We start from the raw sequence: 19,222 nt of genomic DNA, 5'->3' as shown, positions 1-19,222 counted from the left end.
ATATGTAGGAACAAACTTTTCTTACTGCATCATGCTATAGAGAAACCCAGTCATATCCTAAACTTACTTTTATCAGATCATTTTAGTTCTTGAACAAACTTGGCAATAAAGCAGTATCAACTTTCTCTTCCTTCTTTCAAAGGATAAGGAATGGCGTCAAATTTAGTTTCTTAAAGTAACACAAAATCCTCATTATCAGAAACTCCTTCCCATTTGTTTAGAAAATCACCAGTGCTTTATCCTGAAAACTTCAATTTGAAAGATAAAGAAAGGCCTTCCTTAAATTGCTCCATAAGACAAATGGAGAGTATTGGCAACTTTATTGTGTATTTCTTAACCTTAAAATCCTTATAATAGAAAGTGAACTTGGATGGCTCCCCTAACCTGGGACACCTACATTTATGAAGGAGCACAAACTTTTCTTTACAGTTCTAATTTTTATCATAGTGCAAGATAATTACTAATGTCATGGCCTCTGAATGTGAAGTTTTGTTTGCCTTTTCAACTTAATGTGCACTTGGTGCCCATTCTATACGCATCCCTCTCTCTCTTCTTGTGTGTTTATTCACGTCTTTGTCAGCAAGGAAAAGGTATCTTTAAGGCCCTGAGATTTGAATGGAGGTAGAGAGCTACTGCTTCATTGAATGTGTTGGCCATCTCCCAGTGCAGTTCTAAAGCCAGTTATATTTAAATAAGAAGATTTAAGGAAAAATATTATAATAAAACATAAAAGCAGCAATTACTTTTTTTAATTTTCCGGTAAATTTGTTATGCGAGAACAAAATATAGACAAAAAAGTGCAAATAGTCAGTTGGGGAGGTCACAGTTTTAAATAATTTTCCTCACTCGTGCCACATCTCCACAGATCAGCAGCATGTCTTCTTTTGCCAACCCCGCTCCACCTCCTTACCTTTGTCCTTGTCTTTCGTTCTCTCTCTGTCTCTCTGTGTTACTATTTAAATAGGTGTAATTCCAAATTGTATCCAAAATTATTCTAACTTTGTTTCCACACCACCACCTAGGCATGGTTATTGTATAAAGGTTTTTACTCATCTTAAATATAGCATATGAACGGGGCCTTCCCATGCTAATAAGCCAGATGTTGCCACGGCACAAATACACACTCTCAGGATAAATGAAAAAAAATATGTAAAGAACTATAAATATAAGAAAGGAGGCTCAATTTTAATGGCAGGGGAATGAGAACTTATACCATAAAGAAGTGTTAGCTCAGAAAAGCTGTGTTCTTTTGGTAAAGGAAAGGTAAACATGTAAGGGAAATAGGTATTGAATTAAGGAAAGGGGAATGGTTACCTGCTGAAGCGAGTGTAGTGTGTGATGGACATGGGGGCGGTAGGGGATGGGGTTGGTGTGCTCTGGGCAGGTAGGCCCAAGGATGGTGAGCAACAACTCAAGTGAACAATATCTGGGTGAATGGAAGGTTGAGAGAACGAGTGGGAAAGGAGGCAAAAGTCTTAGCTGATATTTACAGATAAAATACAAAAGTGATAAAAGGAAAAATTGAGTCATGTGGGTGGCCAGTTATAGTTCCTTGAACGAAGGGTAAGGGGAATGATGGAGGTGAGTGTTAGAACGGATTGGCAGAGAGAATTGGTGAAAAATTGGAAAAAGGAAAGTGTGAGAGAGAGAGAGAGAGAGAGAGAGAGAGAGAGAGAGAGAGAGAGAGAGAGAGAGAGAGAGAGAGAGAGAGAGAGTGTGTGTGTGTGTGCCAGTAAGGGGGAGGGGTTGGAGAGAGGATCAGTCGAGTGTGATGTGTGAACGGTTGGGGGAATCTGTTTAAAACCAAGTGCCATCCCTTATCATATATTTCTCGTAATGTTGAGTATAGTAATAAATCTTACACTTTAGTTAAAAATAGTAATGTGATTCTTTATGTATGATTCAATGTGGAAATAATACTAATCTTAGAAGTTTAAATACAAAACAAATTCAGCATAATAATACACCAATTAAGTTTAATTTCCCTTAGTGCCAAGATAATCAAAGGGAGATACACTGCCGTATTCATGTCCCTCTGAAACAAATACAGCAAAAGATAGCAAACAAATGCATATAATACTTATTTTTTGTTGTCCAAGAATTTCTTTTAATTGCTACAACTACTAGTCAGGTTTCTATCACATATCCCTAAGCAACAAAGTATTACGCATAACTAGCGAGTCACTTTCATGAGATGCATAACTAGCTAAAAACAGATGCATCGCAGTGAAAATCACAAGCTGAACATCCCAAAAGGAAACACAGATCTCATTCATTCAGACATATTTACCTTGTTTGATAAAAATTACAATCAAGGGATTCTAAGTCGTTTGTAAATGTTCCTAAAAATCATTGGCAAAGGAACCATCAGCAATCAAGTTAAAAGAGAGAGAGAGAGAGAGAGAGAGAGAGAGAGAGAGAGAGAGAGAGAGAGAGAGAGAGAGAGAGAGAGAAATCCTCTCCATATTGACAACAGTCCTACAATTATTATTTTATGTGAACTGTTGTACAGATTTTTCATAAAAATACAACTAGAGTCTAGTTATTAAATTTAATAATTTTGTCAAACCATTCTCCTTTTTTTTTTTTTAAAAGAACATGACTTCCCCACTTCCTTACTTGTTTTCTCCAACACAAATCTTCATGCTTTGAAAGACAAGATTCCCTGGAAAACGATATTTCAGTCACTGCACTTTTATGGATTCTACATATTACCTGATTTAGTTCTAATTTATATCAGGAGTGTAATAGGACTATGCCTGGGGTCTACAATTGCAACTCTATTCTCCATAGCCTGGTATCCAAGGGCTCTTTTCAAGATGGTTACCATTTCCTTGATGGAAGCAATCTACATTTCATTTGCTTCTGCATCTTGAAGACATTGTCTTAGGCTTTTCTTCCTAAGTCCTGTTGCCCCCAACTATGGGTATTATTCCTATTTCCTTCAGTTTCCATGTGTGAATTTTAAAATGTTTCGTGATATCGTATTTCTAAGTAAATTCCTTGCCACATTTGTGATATCTGAATATATTCATGTGTGAGTCCTATGTTTTGAAAGATTATCTTTCTCAGAAAATCTTTTGTCACAGACATTACACTAAAATGGCTTCTCCCTCTGTCTTAATACCTTGATTGGTTTCAATTTATATCAGTGGTGCAATGGACCCCAGCCTGGGGTCTATGGTTGCACCTCTATGCTTCAGTAGCCTTGTACCTGAGAGCTCTTTTTAAGAAGGTCACTGTTCCCTTGAAGGTAGCAATCTGCACTTTATTTATGCTTGGAGAACTTGGTATTGCTTGAAGGTATTGTCTCAGGTTTTTCTTCTCCAAGTCCAGTTGTCTGCACAACCACAGGTATTATTCATATTTCTTTTGGTTCCCGTATATTTTTCAGGTCGTTCTTTAGTTTTTGGGTATTGAGGCTCTATTGAGGCCAAAATCACTGGGTAATGTCACAACTATAATCTTTGCTGTTTTTCTTCCTTATTCCAGATCACAATATCAGGTTTTATAGCACCTCCCTCTATATATCTTCCTGTTGGAATTATTTTATCATAGAAGATGGTACAGTAATGGTCCCCCTGGAAGTAACTGGATCTGGTTCATGCTCTCATACCTTATCTTTTACTTCAATTTGGTATTCTTTACATATTTCTCACTCTTTGTCTTAATAACTTAATTAGTTTCAATTTGTATTAGTGGTACAATGGACCCCAGTCTGTTGTCTATGGTTGTACCTCTATGCTCCACTAGCCTTGTATACGGGGACTCTTTTCAAGATGGTCACTGTTCCCTTGATGGCAGCAATCTACTCCTCATTTATGCTTGGGCAACTTGGCATCATCTGAATGTATTGTCTAAAGTTTTTCTTCATAAGTCCTCTTATCCCAACCACCACCACAAGTGTTATTCCTATTTCTTTGAGTTCCCATGTATTTTTCAGGTCGTTATTTAGATCATGATATTTTATTATTTTCTGCCTCTCAGCTCTATTGAGGCCAAAATCACAGGGTGATAATCTATGCCGTTTCATTTTCTTTATTCCAGATAACAAAATCAAGTTTTATCGCAACTCCTTCTCTATATCTTCCTGTTGGGATTATCTTATCATAAAATTTGGTAATGGTTCTGTTGGAGGCAACTGGATCTGGTTCATGCTCCCATACCTTATCTTTTACTTCAATTTTGTATTCTTTACATATTTTCCTATGTATATATTTACCCCATCCATTCTCTACAGCATTTTTTCTTATAGCGATTTTTACTTCAGCGCTTATTTTTTAGCGATTGCCTATTTAAGCAATATAACTTAAGAGCGATTATTGTAAAGCGGAAAATTTATTAAAAATTTATGTAAAAATAAACTTAAAGGAAAACTGAATAAAAAAAATAACAAAAAATATTTCAAATTTATTTCAAAGCATAAAAGGCCAGATAAAATTTTAAAAGTTTAAATATTCATCTCGAAGTTGTAAGAACAATCTCGGAGAAAGTATAAAAGTGGCATATTCTTTCTTTGTTGAAATAAAACCTGCGGTAAGTATCCCCTTGACTTGTCTGGCAATCCATACACATCTAAACGAAAAAGCTGGTAAAAGATACCTGGAAAAACTACTTTGAAGGTCCCATCAATAAACCAGTCATGGTATCGATGAATTTATTTATTCATATGTTTTGTCCCCAAAATCAAAATTCAGTCTTCGTCTTCTACACCAGAGTCAAATAGCAGATTCTGTTCTCTGAGGAAGTAAATGAATATTTTAATGATAGGACAGATCCATTTTTGGAACTTGGTGCTGAAGGTAAGAGAAAAACATGTCTTCTCTTTCTGTTTTTTAATAGTAGCCTACTTGCCAGATTTCTAGATGAACCAACTTACCCAAATTAACGTTTTGGGTGGAGCATCTCCGGTAACTACGACTTTTTTTATCACTCGAGAATGAAGTTTCCTAACCTTAATCTTTGACGGATCTGGTAGGTGGCAATGTTCCCCTCTCTCACACGCGGAATATCCTCCACATTAAATAGCACTCCGCCAGTTTATTGTAGTCTTGTGTTCTTTGCTTTTCCGATACAGATGTCCTTTAAAAGATACAAGTTTTCCACCGACTTTATGAAATTTTTTAGAGATTAACTAACTATTTAGTAACTAGTCATTTTAAAAAGACCTGCTATTTTTTGTATTATCATTCTTTAATTATTCGTTTAAACCAATAATATACTAAGACTACCCTCTATTTTTAAACAACTATTTATCGCACTAGTTTTTAGAATATCGCTCTTAATTACATTGCTCCGTTGTAAGTTGCTCACTTGTAGATATCGCTTATAAAAGTATTGCTCTGTTGGTTATCACTCTAGAGTAGGAGTGCCATATTTACAGATCTTATTGTGGCGAGCTGTGTAATGACCATCTGCAAGTAGAGTTTGGCAGGATGAAACCAGATGACCACTCTCAACTGCTGCCTGACAAACCTATACTGGTCGTTTCCTGATCTGCTCGCCATTTTCTTGAAGCGATTTGTTGGGAGGCCTTGGTCCTGTGCTCCTATTATCATCCTTTCTCCATCAAAATCTAAATTTCCATTCCTTATCCATCTGAGAGACTCTTCTTTGTCCATGTACCTTTTTTTCAGTTCTTGGAATCCTCTTGCTCTTCCATGGTGTTTTCCCCTCTCCAGTCTAAGTTTTTTCTCTCTGGAACTGAATTTCTGCTTAGTCTTTCTGGCTATCATTGTTGCTGGAATCTGTTAAGTGCTCTTTGTTTCTTTTAGCAAGTCTCCTGCGGAGTTCTTAGCCTGCTTTGTTATTGATGTTAGTTGGCTCACGGCTTCATTATGATGTTGGGCAACCTTTTTGGTGTTTTCATCCTCAGAGCTTTTTAGGTACTGCCCTCTACTGTACTTACTTTTTCTGCTCTGTAGGCTTGATTGATCTCGGTTAAGCCTAGTCCACATTCTCTGCGGGGGAGGTATATCCTATCCATACTCTGGTTTCTATATGTGACTTTATGCAGGGTGAGAATCTTCCTGGTCTTAGTATCCATCCTATCTATCTTACCTTATTTCCAGTATGAATTGTATAATGTGCTGTGAGATTGCCTTTATCAGAAAATGCTTTGTCACAGACATCACACTTGAATGGTTTCTCCCCAGTGTGAGTTCTAGTATGTGTTATGAGACTACTTTGCCCAGAAAATGCTTTGTCACAGACGTTGCACTTGAAGGGCTTCTCCATAGTATGAGTTCTATTATGTGCTGTGAGATGACTTTTCACAGTAAATGCTTTACCGCAGACATCGCACTTGAATGGCTTCTCCCCAGTATGAATTCTATAATGTGATTTGAGAGTACTTTTTTCAGAAAATGCTTTGCCACAGACATTGCATTTGAATGGTTTCTCCCCAGTGTGAGTTCTATAATGTGCGGTGAGACGTTTTTTCGTAGTTAATGCTTTACCACAGACATCACATAAGAATGCCTTCTCACCAGTATGAATTCTATAATGTGATGTAAGATTACTTTTCTCAGGGAACGCTTTGTCACAGACATTGCACTTGTATGGCTTCTCCCCAGTGTGAGTTCTATAATGTGTTGTAAGATGGCTTTTCAAAGTGAATGCTTTATTGCAGACATCACACTTGAATGGCTTCTCCCCAGTGTGAATTCTATAATGTGAGGTGAGATTATTTTTTTGAAGAAATGCTCTGTCACAAATATCACACTTGAATGGCTTCTCCCCAGTATGAATTCTATAATGTTCAGTGAGATTATTTTTCTGAGGAAATGCTTTGTCACAGACATTACACTTGAATGGCTTCTCCCCAGTGTGAGTTCTATAATGTACCGTTAGAACACATTTATGAAAAAATGTTTTACCACATTCCTTGCACTTGAATGACCTCCTCCTAGTGTGAGTTTCATTATGTGCTTTAATATCATCTTCCTTAGAAAATTCTAGGCCACATTCGCTGCATCTGAACTGACCCCCAGGGTGAATCAACATTTGAGTGTTGAGGTTAACAATTCCAGTAAATTGATTTTCATAGTTCTCACATACAAATGACTTCTCTTCTGTACCAACATCAGAGTGAGTTTTAGATTCATTTTCATGACAAAGATATGTTTCACAACTACTATTTTCAATTGTTTCCTCTTTTATTTGATCTACCTCTTCATTGACTTCCCATTTGCTACATTCCTCTTTCCCAACTATCCCTAGATAAGTCCTTACACTTTCCTCCTCTTTGACTTCCTTTTTGCAACTTTGTAAATCGTCCTCACTCACTGATGCATCATTATTTTCCAACTTGACTGTAGACAGTGGAAATGAATCTTCAATTTCGCTTTTTATTGGAAATTCTAATAATTCCGAATTCTTCATCCTTTCTCTATCACAAGATGACATCCTTCATCAAATTCTTTCAACAGGAATCAACAATGAGGTTTCTTCTTTTTTCCCAGTCCTTTATCTCCCGCAGCTATCTTCAGCAGTTTACAAAATCCTGTCACAAGAGTTGGATGACTATTTCCTTCTGGAGGAAAATTCTGAAATAAAAGAAAACAATAATCATCGGAGAATGGAAAGATGAGAATTTTGGAATTTTATAAAATTAAATGACAAATTTCTAATATTAATGGTATTTTTCTATACATGCAAGCCAAAGGCTTTAATCTCTATCTTCTCCATTTGCTTGTTATACATTTCTGGCATGTATGCTATACATAACCCCTTTTGTAGATTTTATAATAGTTATTCACACAAAACCCCTTTTCCCAAAAGAAACCAATGGCAAATATTAAAATTACTTCTAATTTTCCAAGATATAAAAACTAGAGCCCGTTAAGATAAGAACATGTCTTCAGCAGAGCTGGAATTTCTGTAATTCATTAGAGGTAGTTAACGGCAGGTACTATTTCTGACGAGTAGCCCAGCCCATTTTCCTGTCAAAGTCTCTTCACTTTTGACCTTCAGCACATAAAAGGTCCTCTGCTGAGAGAATAAATCTTGTTTGACCAGCTAGACAGTAGAGAACTTTCAGTCCCACAGATCTGGAAGTTAGCTCAGACGAAAGTCAAGAGTATAATATCTGACAACAGCAGCTCAAAGAAAGCCCTTGATCTTTGAAAGGCGTCAAAATGCTGGTCAATGGCAGAGGAGCCCCTGCAAAACGTGATACAGTCTCCTACCCCAGTTCATTTTGCCCACAAATAAGTGCAAGAATGTCCACAAAGGTGTTCTGTGCCTCTGCTGGTACTGGACGAAGCACCTTTATAGGGTTAGCTTATCTGAGAGACCTCTTCCATGGAAAAGGAGAACACAACAAACCATTTGGAAGACTTTTCTTTCCTCTTAAGAATACATACACTCCAGACCAAGAACAAAACTGCCTTAAACCCAGAATAGGCTGATGAATGGCCTGGTCACAAAATCATCATCAGGAATTTATTTTCATTTTCTAAGCAAGTCAACAATGTTTTATTGTAAAATAAAAAAAAAATAAAATTTGTATTTTTTCTAAATAATATATAATGCTGGGTTCTATAACAAGAGTAGGACTTTTATAGTTAAGAAGATATGCAAGAAATATTTAGCAAAAGGTAAGGAGGTATATTTTCCAGTTACGGCTCTGGAGAAATATTTTGATGAGTTAATTGGGATGCGATGTAGAATAAAACGAAGTTATATGGAATTTGTAAAAGGTTGATGTGAGAAGTGAAGAGTTTATACGTAGGCAGTAAACATGTGTTTGGATAAGGAATGAGGTGAGTGAGTGGTGTCCAATGAGAGTGGGGCTGAGACTGGGGTTTGTGATGTCGTCATGGTTGTTCAATTTGATTGTTGATAGAGCTGTAATAAAGGTGAATACTCGAGTACATGATTGAAGATAGAAACTGATAGATGAGAGTGACCATGAGTGAGAGGTGAATAAGTTGCTGTTTGTGGATGATGCTGTATTGGTTGCAGACTTGGAGGAGAAGTTGTGTCGATTAGTAACAGAGTTTGGAAGGATATGTGGAAGAAGGAAGCTTTGAGTACATGTCGGTAAGAGTAAGGTAATGAGGTGCTCAAAAAGTGAGAGGGGTTCTAGACCGAATCTCATGTTGAATGGAGATTTACTTGAGGCAGTATATCAGTTTAAGTACTTGGGTTCTATTGTTGCTGTAAATGGTGGCGAGGAAGCAGATGTATGTCAGAGACTGAATGAAGGATGTCAAGTGTTTAGGGCGATGAAGGGAGTGATAAAGAATAGAGGTTAGGAACAAATGTAAAAAGTGTTCTCTATGAGACAGTGATTGCACCAACTGTGACGTATGGATCAGAGTTATGGGGAATGAAAGTGACGGAGAGACAGAAATTTAATGTGTTCGAGATGAAGTGTCTGCGGAGTATGGTTGGTGTATCCCAGTTGGATAGGGTTAAGAACGCAATAGTAAGAGTGAGAACTGGTGTGAAAAATAAATTAGTAGTTAGAGTGGATATGAATGTGTTGATGTGGTTTGGCCATGTTGAGAGGATGGAAATGGTTGTCTGCTGAGTGAAAGGTGATGAATGCAAGAGCTGATGAGAGAAGTGCAAGAGGAAGGCCAAGGTTTGAGTGGATGGATGGAGCAAAGGACGCACTAGGTGACAGCAGGCTAGATATGAGAGAGGTAAAAGAACTTGTTAGGAATAGAAATGAATGGCGAGTGATTTTGACGCACTTCTGATAGGCCCTGCTGCTACCTTGGGTCACTTTATGGTGACTGCTTTCTCATGTAGCAGCAGGAGGGGAGCTTCATTTGTGGTGAAAAATTGGTGGAGGGTGACTGTGGCACCCTAGCAGTACCAACCAAACTCGACTGAGACAGGAAGGAACAAAGAGGAATAATCCTCCTTTTGTTCTTTTTTCATGTCGGCTATCCCTTAAATTGGGGAAAGTGCCATGGTAAATAGATATAGATGACTTCAGCATCAGCTGGCATAAGCACTGAATTGTTATTGAGGTTGACTGATTGCTTTAAAGTTTTCAGGCATCCTGAGATCTAAGGTCATTGTCGCCGATATCATTTATTTTAAATGAAAATTAATTGAACATTCAATTAAAATCATAAAAGTTGAATGTCATTATAAAAGTCAAATAGTTTTCAGAAGACCTGCTTCTGAAATATATCTAAAAATGCCGCTCGCATAGTAGGACACATCATGTCCAAGAATCTAGTCAAGGATGAACCTGCCATCCTCACCTCGAGCCTCAAACAGATATCTATTTCTTAAGTTATTAAAATTAGGGCATTCAGTCAACAAATGCCTTACTGTTAAAAGTACTAAACAGTTATCGCAATACGGTTGGTGTGGGCCTTTCACAAGAAAATCGTGTGTCAACCGAGTGTGACCAATACGGAGATGACAAAGAGTCGTCTCCCATTTTCGGGGCATCATGTTATACCTCCAAGGAGATATGATTTTTGTTACTTCTCTCATTTTATTGCCATCTAGACTATCCCAGTGCTGTTGCCATTTATTACAAAACAATTTCTTGATGTTAGGTAGGAAATCATTACTGGGAATGGGATACTTTCTTGGTATCAACTCGGATGCAATATTCTTTGCCAGTAAATCTGCGTTCTCATTCCCAGACACACCTACATGTGCTGGAGCCCAACAAAATCAAACCATTATACCTCTCCGTCCAATAATATAAAGCCATTCTAAAATCTTCAAAACTAGAGGGTTACTAGAATTAAAAACTTGTAAAGCTTGAAGGGCACTCTTTGCATCACTAAAAATGGTAAAATTACCCTCCTTTACCAACACTATTTTCTCAATAGCAGTTAGTATGCAATACAGTTTGTCAGTAAATATGGAAGCTGATAGAGGAAGTGCACCCCTATAATCAAAACCATTACTATGTACTCCAAATCCAACGGCAGCATCAGATTTGGAGCCATCAGTATATATAAAAGTCGATCTCCTATGTTCTGCAACATGTTCCATAAAAAGAGACCTGGATTCTAAGTCAGTCATATTCCTCTTAACTCCAATAAAGTATTTACAAAAAGATACCTCAGGTAATTTCCATGGAGGCGTTCATGATATCTTAAATGGAAGCACCTTAATTCTAATTCTATCAAGACTGTTTAATACTTGTTTCACCCAAAAGCCATAAGGTTGAGGAGATTTTGGGTGCAACTCAAAGAATGTTGAGTGCCTAACAAGGCTTGCAGTCTGAAAAGCTAAAGAATTAGGAAGTCCTTGCAATCTAAACCAAACCGAATAATAGAGGACATTCGGTAAAGGTCTAGAGCCAACTCTCCAGCATCAACAAGGAGACTTGGGATAGGTGAGGTTCTAAACACTCCTGAGGACAATCTAATACCAGCAAGATGTATTGAATCTAATATTTTAAACCGGCTTAGGGGTGGCTGAAGAGTATATTTCATCCATAACTAATTTTGGAAAAAAAATCAAGGCCTTGTATAATTTTAAAATAGTATTCCGGTCTAGCCCCCATGATGGATGGGACAATACTTTTAAAAGATTCAGAGCCTCGAGACATTTAGCTTTAAACGCTTTTAAGTGAGAAACCCATGTAAGCCTACAGTCAAATATCAAACCTAAAAATTTAGCTTCACTTACACATGGGATACGGTGACCTTTAATGTATATATCCGGGTCTGGATGTACTCCCTGGATACGACAGAAATGGACAACAGTACTTTTACTTGTTGAAAACTTGAATCCATTCATATCGGCCCACTGGATAATTTTGTCAATTGAGAGTTTTAGTTTTCTCTCAACCATTGCCATTCTAGCTCCAGCAAATGATAAGAAGAGATCATCCACAAAAATGTTGAGAGAACATCCTGGGGAATAACAGAGGATATCCCATTAATTGCTAGTGCGAAGAGGGTTACACTCAGCACACTACCCTGAGGAACTCCTCCTTCCTGACATTTATTCTCTATAGCGTTTCCCCCACTCTCACTTGAAAAACTATATGTAAAAGAAATGACTGAATAAATAGTGGCAGCTCTCCTCTTAATCCAAACTCATGATAGACTGATTGATTGATTTAAAGTTCTCTGGCATCCTGACATCGAAGGTCTTTGACGCCAATATTATTTATTATAAATAAAGATTAAAAGAATATTCAATTAAAACCAGAGAAGTAAATATGTTATAAGAGTTAAATAGCATTAAGAAGCCCTGCTTCTGATATAAATTTGAAAATGCTACTGGAAGTAAATGTGTTATAAAATTTAAATAGCATTAAGAAGACCTGCTTCTGATATCAATTTAAAAATACAACTAGTATTGTACGACACATCACGTCCAAGGATCTTGGCCAGGATGAACCTGCCATCCTCACCTCGAGCCTCAAACAGACATCTATTTCTTAAGTTGTTATAATAATTGGGGTATTCGGTCAACAAATGCCTCACTGTTAAAGGTACTAAACAATCGTTGCAATACGGCTGGTGTTGGCCCTTCAGAAGAAACTCGTGTTTCAACCGAGTGTGATCAATGTGGAGACGAAAAAGAGACGTCTCCTACTTTCGCGGCATCATGTTATATCTCCAAGGAGATATGACATTTGTTACCTCTCTCATCTTATTGCCATCTAGACTATCCCAGTACTGCTGTCAATTATTAAAAAATAATTTCTTGATGTTAGATAGGAAATAATTAAAGGGAATAGGATACCTTCTAGGTAGCAACTCGGATGTAGCATTCTTCACCAGTAAATCTGCCTTCTGATTCCCAGACACACCTACATGTGCTGGAACCCAACAAAATTGAACTGTTATACCTCTCCGACCAATAATAAAAAGCCATTCTAAAATCTTTTAAAACTAGAGGGTTACTAGAATGAAAAACTTCCAAAGCTTAAAGGACACTCCTTGCATCACTAAAAATGGTAAAATTACCCTCCTTGTCTAACACTAATTTCTCAACAGCGGTTAGTATGCCATACAGTTCGGCAGTAAATATGGAAGCTGTTAAAGGAAGTGCACCTCTACAATTAAAATCATTACTATGTACTCCAAATCCAACGCCAGCATCAGATTTGGAGCCATCAGTATATATAAAAGTAGATCCCTTATGTTCTACGTGTTCCATAAAAAGAGACCTGGATTCTAAGTCAGTCATATTCTTCTTAAATACAATAAAGTATTTACAAAAAGATATCTCTGGTAATTTCCATGGAGGCGTTCATGATATCTTAAATGGAAGCACCTTAATCCTAATTCTATCAAGACTGTTTAATACTTGTTTCACCCAAAAGCCATAAGGTTGAGGAGATTTTGGGTGCAACTCAAAGAATGTTGAGTGCCTAACAAGGCTTGCAGTCTGAAAAGCTAAAGAATTAGGAAGTCCTTGCAATCTAAACCAAACCGAATAATAGAGGACATTCGGTAAAGGTCTAGAGCCAACTCTCCAGCATCAACAAGGAGACTTGGGATAGGTGAGGTTCTAAACACTCCTGAGGACAATCTAATACCAGCAAGATGTATTGAATCTAATATTTTAAACCGGCTTTGGGGTGGCTGAAGAGTGTATTTCATCCATAACTAATTTTGGAAAAAATCAAGGCCTTGTATAATTTTAAAATAGTATTCCGGTCTAGCCCCCATGATGGATGGGACAATACTTTTAAAAGATTCAGAGCCTCGAGACATTTAGCTTTAAACGCTTTTAAGTGAGAAACCCATGTAAGCCTACAGTCAAATATCAAACCTAAAAATTTAGCTTCACTTACACATGGGATACGGTGACCTTTAATGTATATATCCGGGTCTGGATGTACTCCCTGGATATGACAGAAATGGACAACAGTACTTTTACTTGTTGAAAACTTGAATCCATTCATATCGGCCCACTGGATAATTTTGTCAATTGAGAGTTTTAGTTTTCTCTCAACCATTGCCATTCTAGCTCCAGCAAATGATAAGAAGAGATCATCCACAAAAATGTTGAGAGAACATCCCGGGGAATAACAGAGGATATCCCATTAATTGCTAGTGCGAAGAGGGTTACACTCAGCACACTACCCTGAGGAACTCCTCCTTCCTGACATTTATTCTCTATAGCGTTTCCCCCACTCTCACTTGAAAAACTATATGTAAAAGAAATGACTGAATAAATAGTGGCAGCTCTCCTCTTAATCCAAACTCATGATAGATTGATTGATTGATTTAAAGTTCTCTGGCATCCTGACATCGAAGGTCTTTGACGCCAATATTATTTATTATAAATAAAGATTAAAAGAATATTCAATTAAAACCAGAGAAGTAAATATGTTATAAGAGTTAAATAGCATTAAGAAGCCCTGCTTCTGATATAAATTTGAAAATGCTACTGGAAGTAAATGTGTTATAAAATTTAAATAGCATTAAGAAGACCTGCTTCTCATATCAATTTAAAAATACAACTAGTATTGTACGACACATCACGTCCAAGGATCTTGGCCAGGATGAACCTGCCATCCTCACCTCGAGCCTCAAACAGACATCTATTTCTTAAGTTGTTATAATAATTGGGGTATTCGGTCAACAAATGCCTCACTGTTAAAGGTACTAAACAATCGTTGCAATACGGCTGGTGTTGGCCCTTCAGAAGAAACTCGTGTGTCAACCGAGTGTGATCAATGTGGAGACGAAAAAGAGACGTCTCCTACTTTCGCGGCATCATGTTATATCTCCAAGGAGATATGACATTTGTTACCTCTCTCATCTTATTGCCATCTTGACTATCCCAGTACTGCTGTCAATTATTAAAAAACAATTTCTTGATGTTAGATAGGAAATAATTAAAGGGAATAGGATACCTTCTAGGTAGCAACTCGGATGCAGCATTCTTCACCAGTAAATCTGTCTTCTCATTCCCAGACACACCTACATGTGCTGGAACCCAACAAAATTGAACTGTTATACCTCTCTGACCAATAATAAAAAGCCATTCTAAAATCTTTTAAAACTAGAGGGTTACTAGAATGAAAAACTTCCAAAGCTTAAAGGACACTCCTTGCATCACTAAAAATGGTAAAATTACCCTCCTTGTCTAACACTAATTTCTCAACAGCGGTTAGTATGCCATACAGTTCGGCAGTAAATATGGAAGCTGTTAAAGGAAGTGCACCTCTACAATTAAAATCATTACTATGTACCCAAAATCCAACGCCAGCATCAGATTTGGAGCCATCAGTATATATAAAAGTAGATCCCTTATGTTCTACATGTTCCATAAAAAGAGACCTGGACTCTAAGTCAGTCATATTCTTCTTAACTCCAATGAAATATTTACAACAGATACCTCCAGTAATTTCCATGGAGGCGTTGATATCCTAAATGGAAGCACCTTCCTTCTGATTATATTCAGACTGTTTAATAATTGTTTCACCCGAAAGCCATAAGGTTGAGGAGATTTAGGGTGCAGCTCAAAGTATGATGTGTGTCTTACAAGGCTTGCAGTCTCAAAGGCTAAAGAGTTAGGGAGTCTTAGCAACTTAAACCAATACCGAACAATAGAAGACTTTTGGTAAAGGTCTAGAGGTAATTCTCCAGCATCAACAAGGACACTTGTAATAGGCGAAATTCTAAACGCTTCTGTGGACAATCTAATACCAGCATGATTTATTGAATCTAATATCTTTAATTGGCTTGGGGTGGCTTAAAAGTATATTTCACATCCATAATTATTTTTGGAAAAAATCAAGGCCTTGTATAATTTTAAAATAGTATTGCAGTCTGGCCCCCATGATGTAAGGGACAATACTTTTAAAAGATTCAGAGCCTCGAGACATTTAGTTTCTAACACTTTTAAGCGAGACACCCACGTAAGCCTACGATCAAATATCAAACCTAAAAATTTAATTTCACTTACACATGGGATAAGTTGACCTTTAATGTATATATCGGGGTCTGGATGTACTCCCTGGATACGACAGAAATGGACAATAGCAGTTTTACTTGTCGAGAGCTTAAATCCATTCATATCGGCCCACTGAGTAATTTTGTTAATTGAGAGTTGTAGTTTTCTCCAAACCATTGCCATTCAAGTTCCAGCAAATTATATGGAGAGATAATCCACAAATAATGTTGAGAGAACATCCCTGGGAATGACTGAGGATATCCCATTAATTGCTACTGCGAAGAGGGTTACACTCAGCACACTACCCTGAGGAACTCATTCTTCCTGACATTTACTCTCTGATAGAGCTTCCCCAACCCTCACTTGAAAAATTCTACTTGAAAGAAATGACTGAATAAATGGTGGTAGCTCTCCTCTTATTCCTAATTCATGAATTGTTTTAAGTATACCGTATCTCCATGTGGTATCATATGCCTTTTCAAGGTAAAAAAAGACTGTCACATGGTGCTGTTTAGAAGCAAAGGCTTCACAAATGGAGGACTCAAGTCGTATCAATACATCAGTCATTGAGTGCATTTTTCTGAATCCACATTGAATTGGTGATAAAATACCCTTCTTCTCAAGGCACCACATCAGTCTTGCATTGACCATCTTCTCCGTGATTTTACATAAACAAGATGTCAATGCAATAGGTCGGTAGTTTGCTGCTAAAACTTGTCCTTACCGGGTTTTTAAAAGGCTAAAATAATGGCTAGTTCCCAAACACTTGGATAACTATGATCATGCCACATTCTATTAATAATGCTTAAAATAAATAACTTTGTACTAAAATGTACATGTTTAATCATTGCATATGGAATTTCATCGGGTCCAGGGGTTATACCGTTACAATTAGTAAGAGCCGAATGAAATTCTCTTTCAGTAAAAGGAGAATTATATGACTCTTCCCTTATTGTTACAAAATTTAATATTTTCTTTTCATCGATGCTCCTATACTGGTGACCAGGAGCTTCTTCACACTTGTATGATACACTTGAAAAATGGTCAGCCAGTGCATTGCTAACATAATTTCCTTCAGTCACATACTGACTGTTAGCCTTCAACACTGGTGGTGGGTTTGGGGTTAATTTGCCGGCAATCTTTTTTATTTTCCTCCACACAGCAGACGGTGGTGTTCTACTGTTAATGGAGGAAACAAAAGACACCCATGACTGGCGCCTAGCTTCCTTCATGGCACAACGGAACTGTGCTCTACATTTCTTGTATATAATCAAATTGCCCTCAGTGCGGTGTCTATGCAGTCGAGTTAAAGACCTTCTTGTGGCTCTGTGCAGGGCAGTTAATTCTGGAGACCACCAGGGGACTGGTTGTCGTTTGAATAACCCTGTTGTTTTGGGAATTGAATTAACTCCTGCTGTATGAAGGGTTCCATTCAGTAAGTCTATGGCATCATCAATATTTTCAAACTGATCTGCATTTCTTTCAATTTCACTTAACTCACGAAATCTATCCCAGTCAGCCTTTTCAAAATTCCATAGTGGAAATCTTTGTACAGGTGGACCATTGTTGGTGTTGATAATGATTGGTGCATGATCACTAGTATGCTAATCATCTAATGTCCTCCAATCGAAATAAAGGAAGCAAAAAAAGTGGGCTCTCCTGTATTAAGGAGTCCTACATCCTCGTTTTCCACAATTGATGAAATAATATATCCCCTGGTGTTTGCTAAAACATTACCCCACAAAGGATGTCTACCATTCAAATCTCGAAGTAAAAGAAAAGGTTGAGGGAGCTATGTAATCACCTCTACTAAATCATCAAATGATATGTTATCATTTGGAGGCAAGTACAGAGAGCAGATTGTATATTTACTGCCTATATCAATCTGTACAACCACTGCCTGCAGAGGTGTACGAATAGATAAGGGTATTTGTGGAACATCTTGACGAACATATAAAAGGCTTCCGCCTTGGCTCCCTACTCGGTGATCATATGGTTCCCTATAGCTAACATATTCGCGAGGACAAGGGGTATTTGCCTCAAGCTTGCTCTCTTGTAGACATACTATTATGGGGAAATGCTCGTGAATTAAAAGCTTAAACCCTGACAATTCCATTGCAAACTGGAGGAGAAAACTATGTACAGTATTATTTTCTGGAAGACATCTTTGATGAGGTCTTCCCATTGATTGTTTTTGACTTGACAATATTTTCTGTAGGCTTCTCAAGTGTGGGTCTTGATAAGTTAGGTTTTATATTAGCCTATTCAGTGTTCTTTTTACCTAATTCTTGTGGGGGATGGTGGACCTCAACTTGAATTTTTGATTGATTAAAGATGTTTTCCTGTCGATCTGAAATATCAACAGGCAGAATATCATATCTATTTAATGTTATAACTTTGGTGTTTTAATAGATGGGGGTGAGAGAGATGGAGGTCTCTTTTTTTTTCTATTGACAGGTGGTGATTTGTTAGGTTTTGGTGTTTTCCTCACTACAGACGCACCTGATAACTCTGTTTTATGTGGAAGCTCCATCAAATCAGGCTAAGATATAGCCTGAAAGAGGTTAGTATTATCCTTTGTAATGGGGGACAAAGGTTTATTAGAGGTGAGAAAAGCCTTACGTGATATTCTTGGCCTATCCTCTAGAATTCTATCAGATGGCGAATTTATTTTCTGGGGAATAGAGGCAGTAATAGGTGGGTTGGATGTTTCCTGCCTCATTTTTCTTCCTGATTTCAATACCTTTGTATAACTTGCTGATTTATTCAATAGTCTCTTGGCATGCCCCACACTTATGTGTTCAATACTGGATTTATTGAGAGCAGCCTCTTCCAACTTACATTGCTGGCAGCTCCTATCAGTAGATTTATGATTTAAATTGCAGTTTATACAATTGGCCTCTAGTGTACATTCTCCATGGTAAACATTGGAGCAAGTACTACACATTTTATCAATCTTGCAAACTTTAGATGGATACCCATATCAAAAGCAATTAAAACATTGCAGCGGCTTCTGCTTAAAAGTTCGAACTTTAATTCGTTCATTTTCTATGTAAATGTGGAAAGGCACATCAGCATCATGGAAAGTCAGGATAATCATTGACGTTCCAGGGACTTTATGCACTTTCCGCACAGTTAAAGGACACATGGCCAATAACTCCTCTTCTGTAAACTCATAAAAGTCTCTATTAAAAACTACTCCCCTTCCATAACTGAAGTTTAGATGCAGTTTCACATCCAGCTTTATGTCATCATTCTCTGTATTTAAATTTCAAAGTATAACAGATTGAGTTTCTGATTTGGCAATTTTGAGGAAACTGTTCTTTCCAAACCGAGATATATCTCCTGGTGCGATGATACCTACTTT

The 19,222-nt window shown here is 37.4% G+C and overlaps 1 protein-coding gene across 4 annotated transcripts in view; it reads right to left on the bottom strand.

The window, feature by feature from the left end:
- Positions 1-661: 661 nt before the first annotated feature.
- Positions 662-19,222, bottom strand: part of LOC137640028 (zinc finger protein 665-like) — a 173,532-nt gene continuing 154,971 nt past the window's right edge. For all 4 annotated transcript variants that reach the window (XM_068372391.1, XM_068372392.1, XM_068372395.1 and 1 more), the window contains one exon: positions 662-7,547. In XM_068372391.1, coding sequence (XP_068228492.1) covers positions 6,052-7,407 — 1,356 coding nt within the window. In that variant the 5' untranslated portion in view covers positions 7,408-7,547 and the 3' untranslated portion in view covers positions 662-6,051. The remainder of the gene's footprint in view (positions 7,548-19,222) is intronic.

The sequence above is a fragment of the Palaemon carinicauda genome, chromosome 4, assembly GCF_036898095.1.
Source record: "Palaemon carinicauda isolate YSFRI2023 chromosome 4, ASM3689809v2, whole genome shotgun sequence".
NCBI lineage: Eukaryota > Metazoa > Arthropoda > Malacostraca > Decapoda > Palaemonidae > Palaemon > Palaemon carinicauda.
The sequence above is the reverse complement of the archived record's forward strand: the minus strand, read 5'-3'. Positions and strand labels throughout refer to the sequence as shown.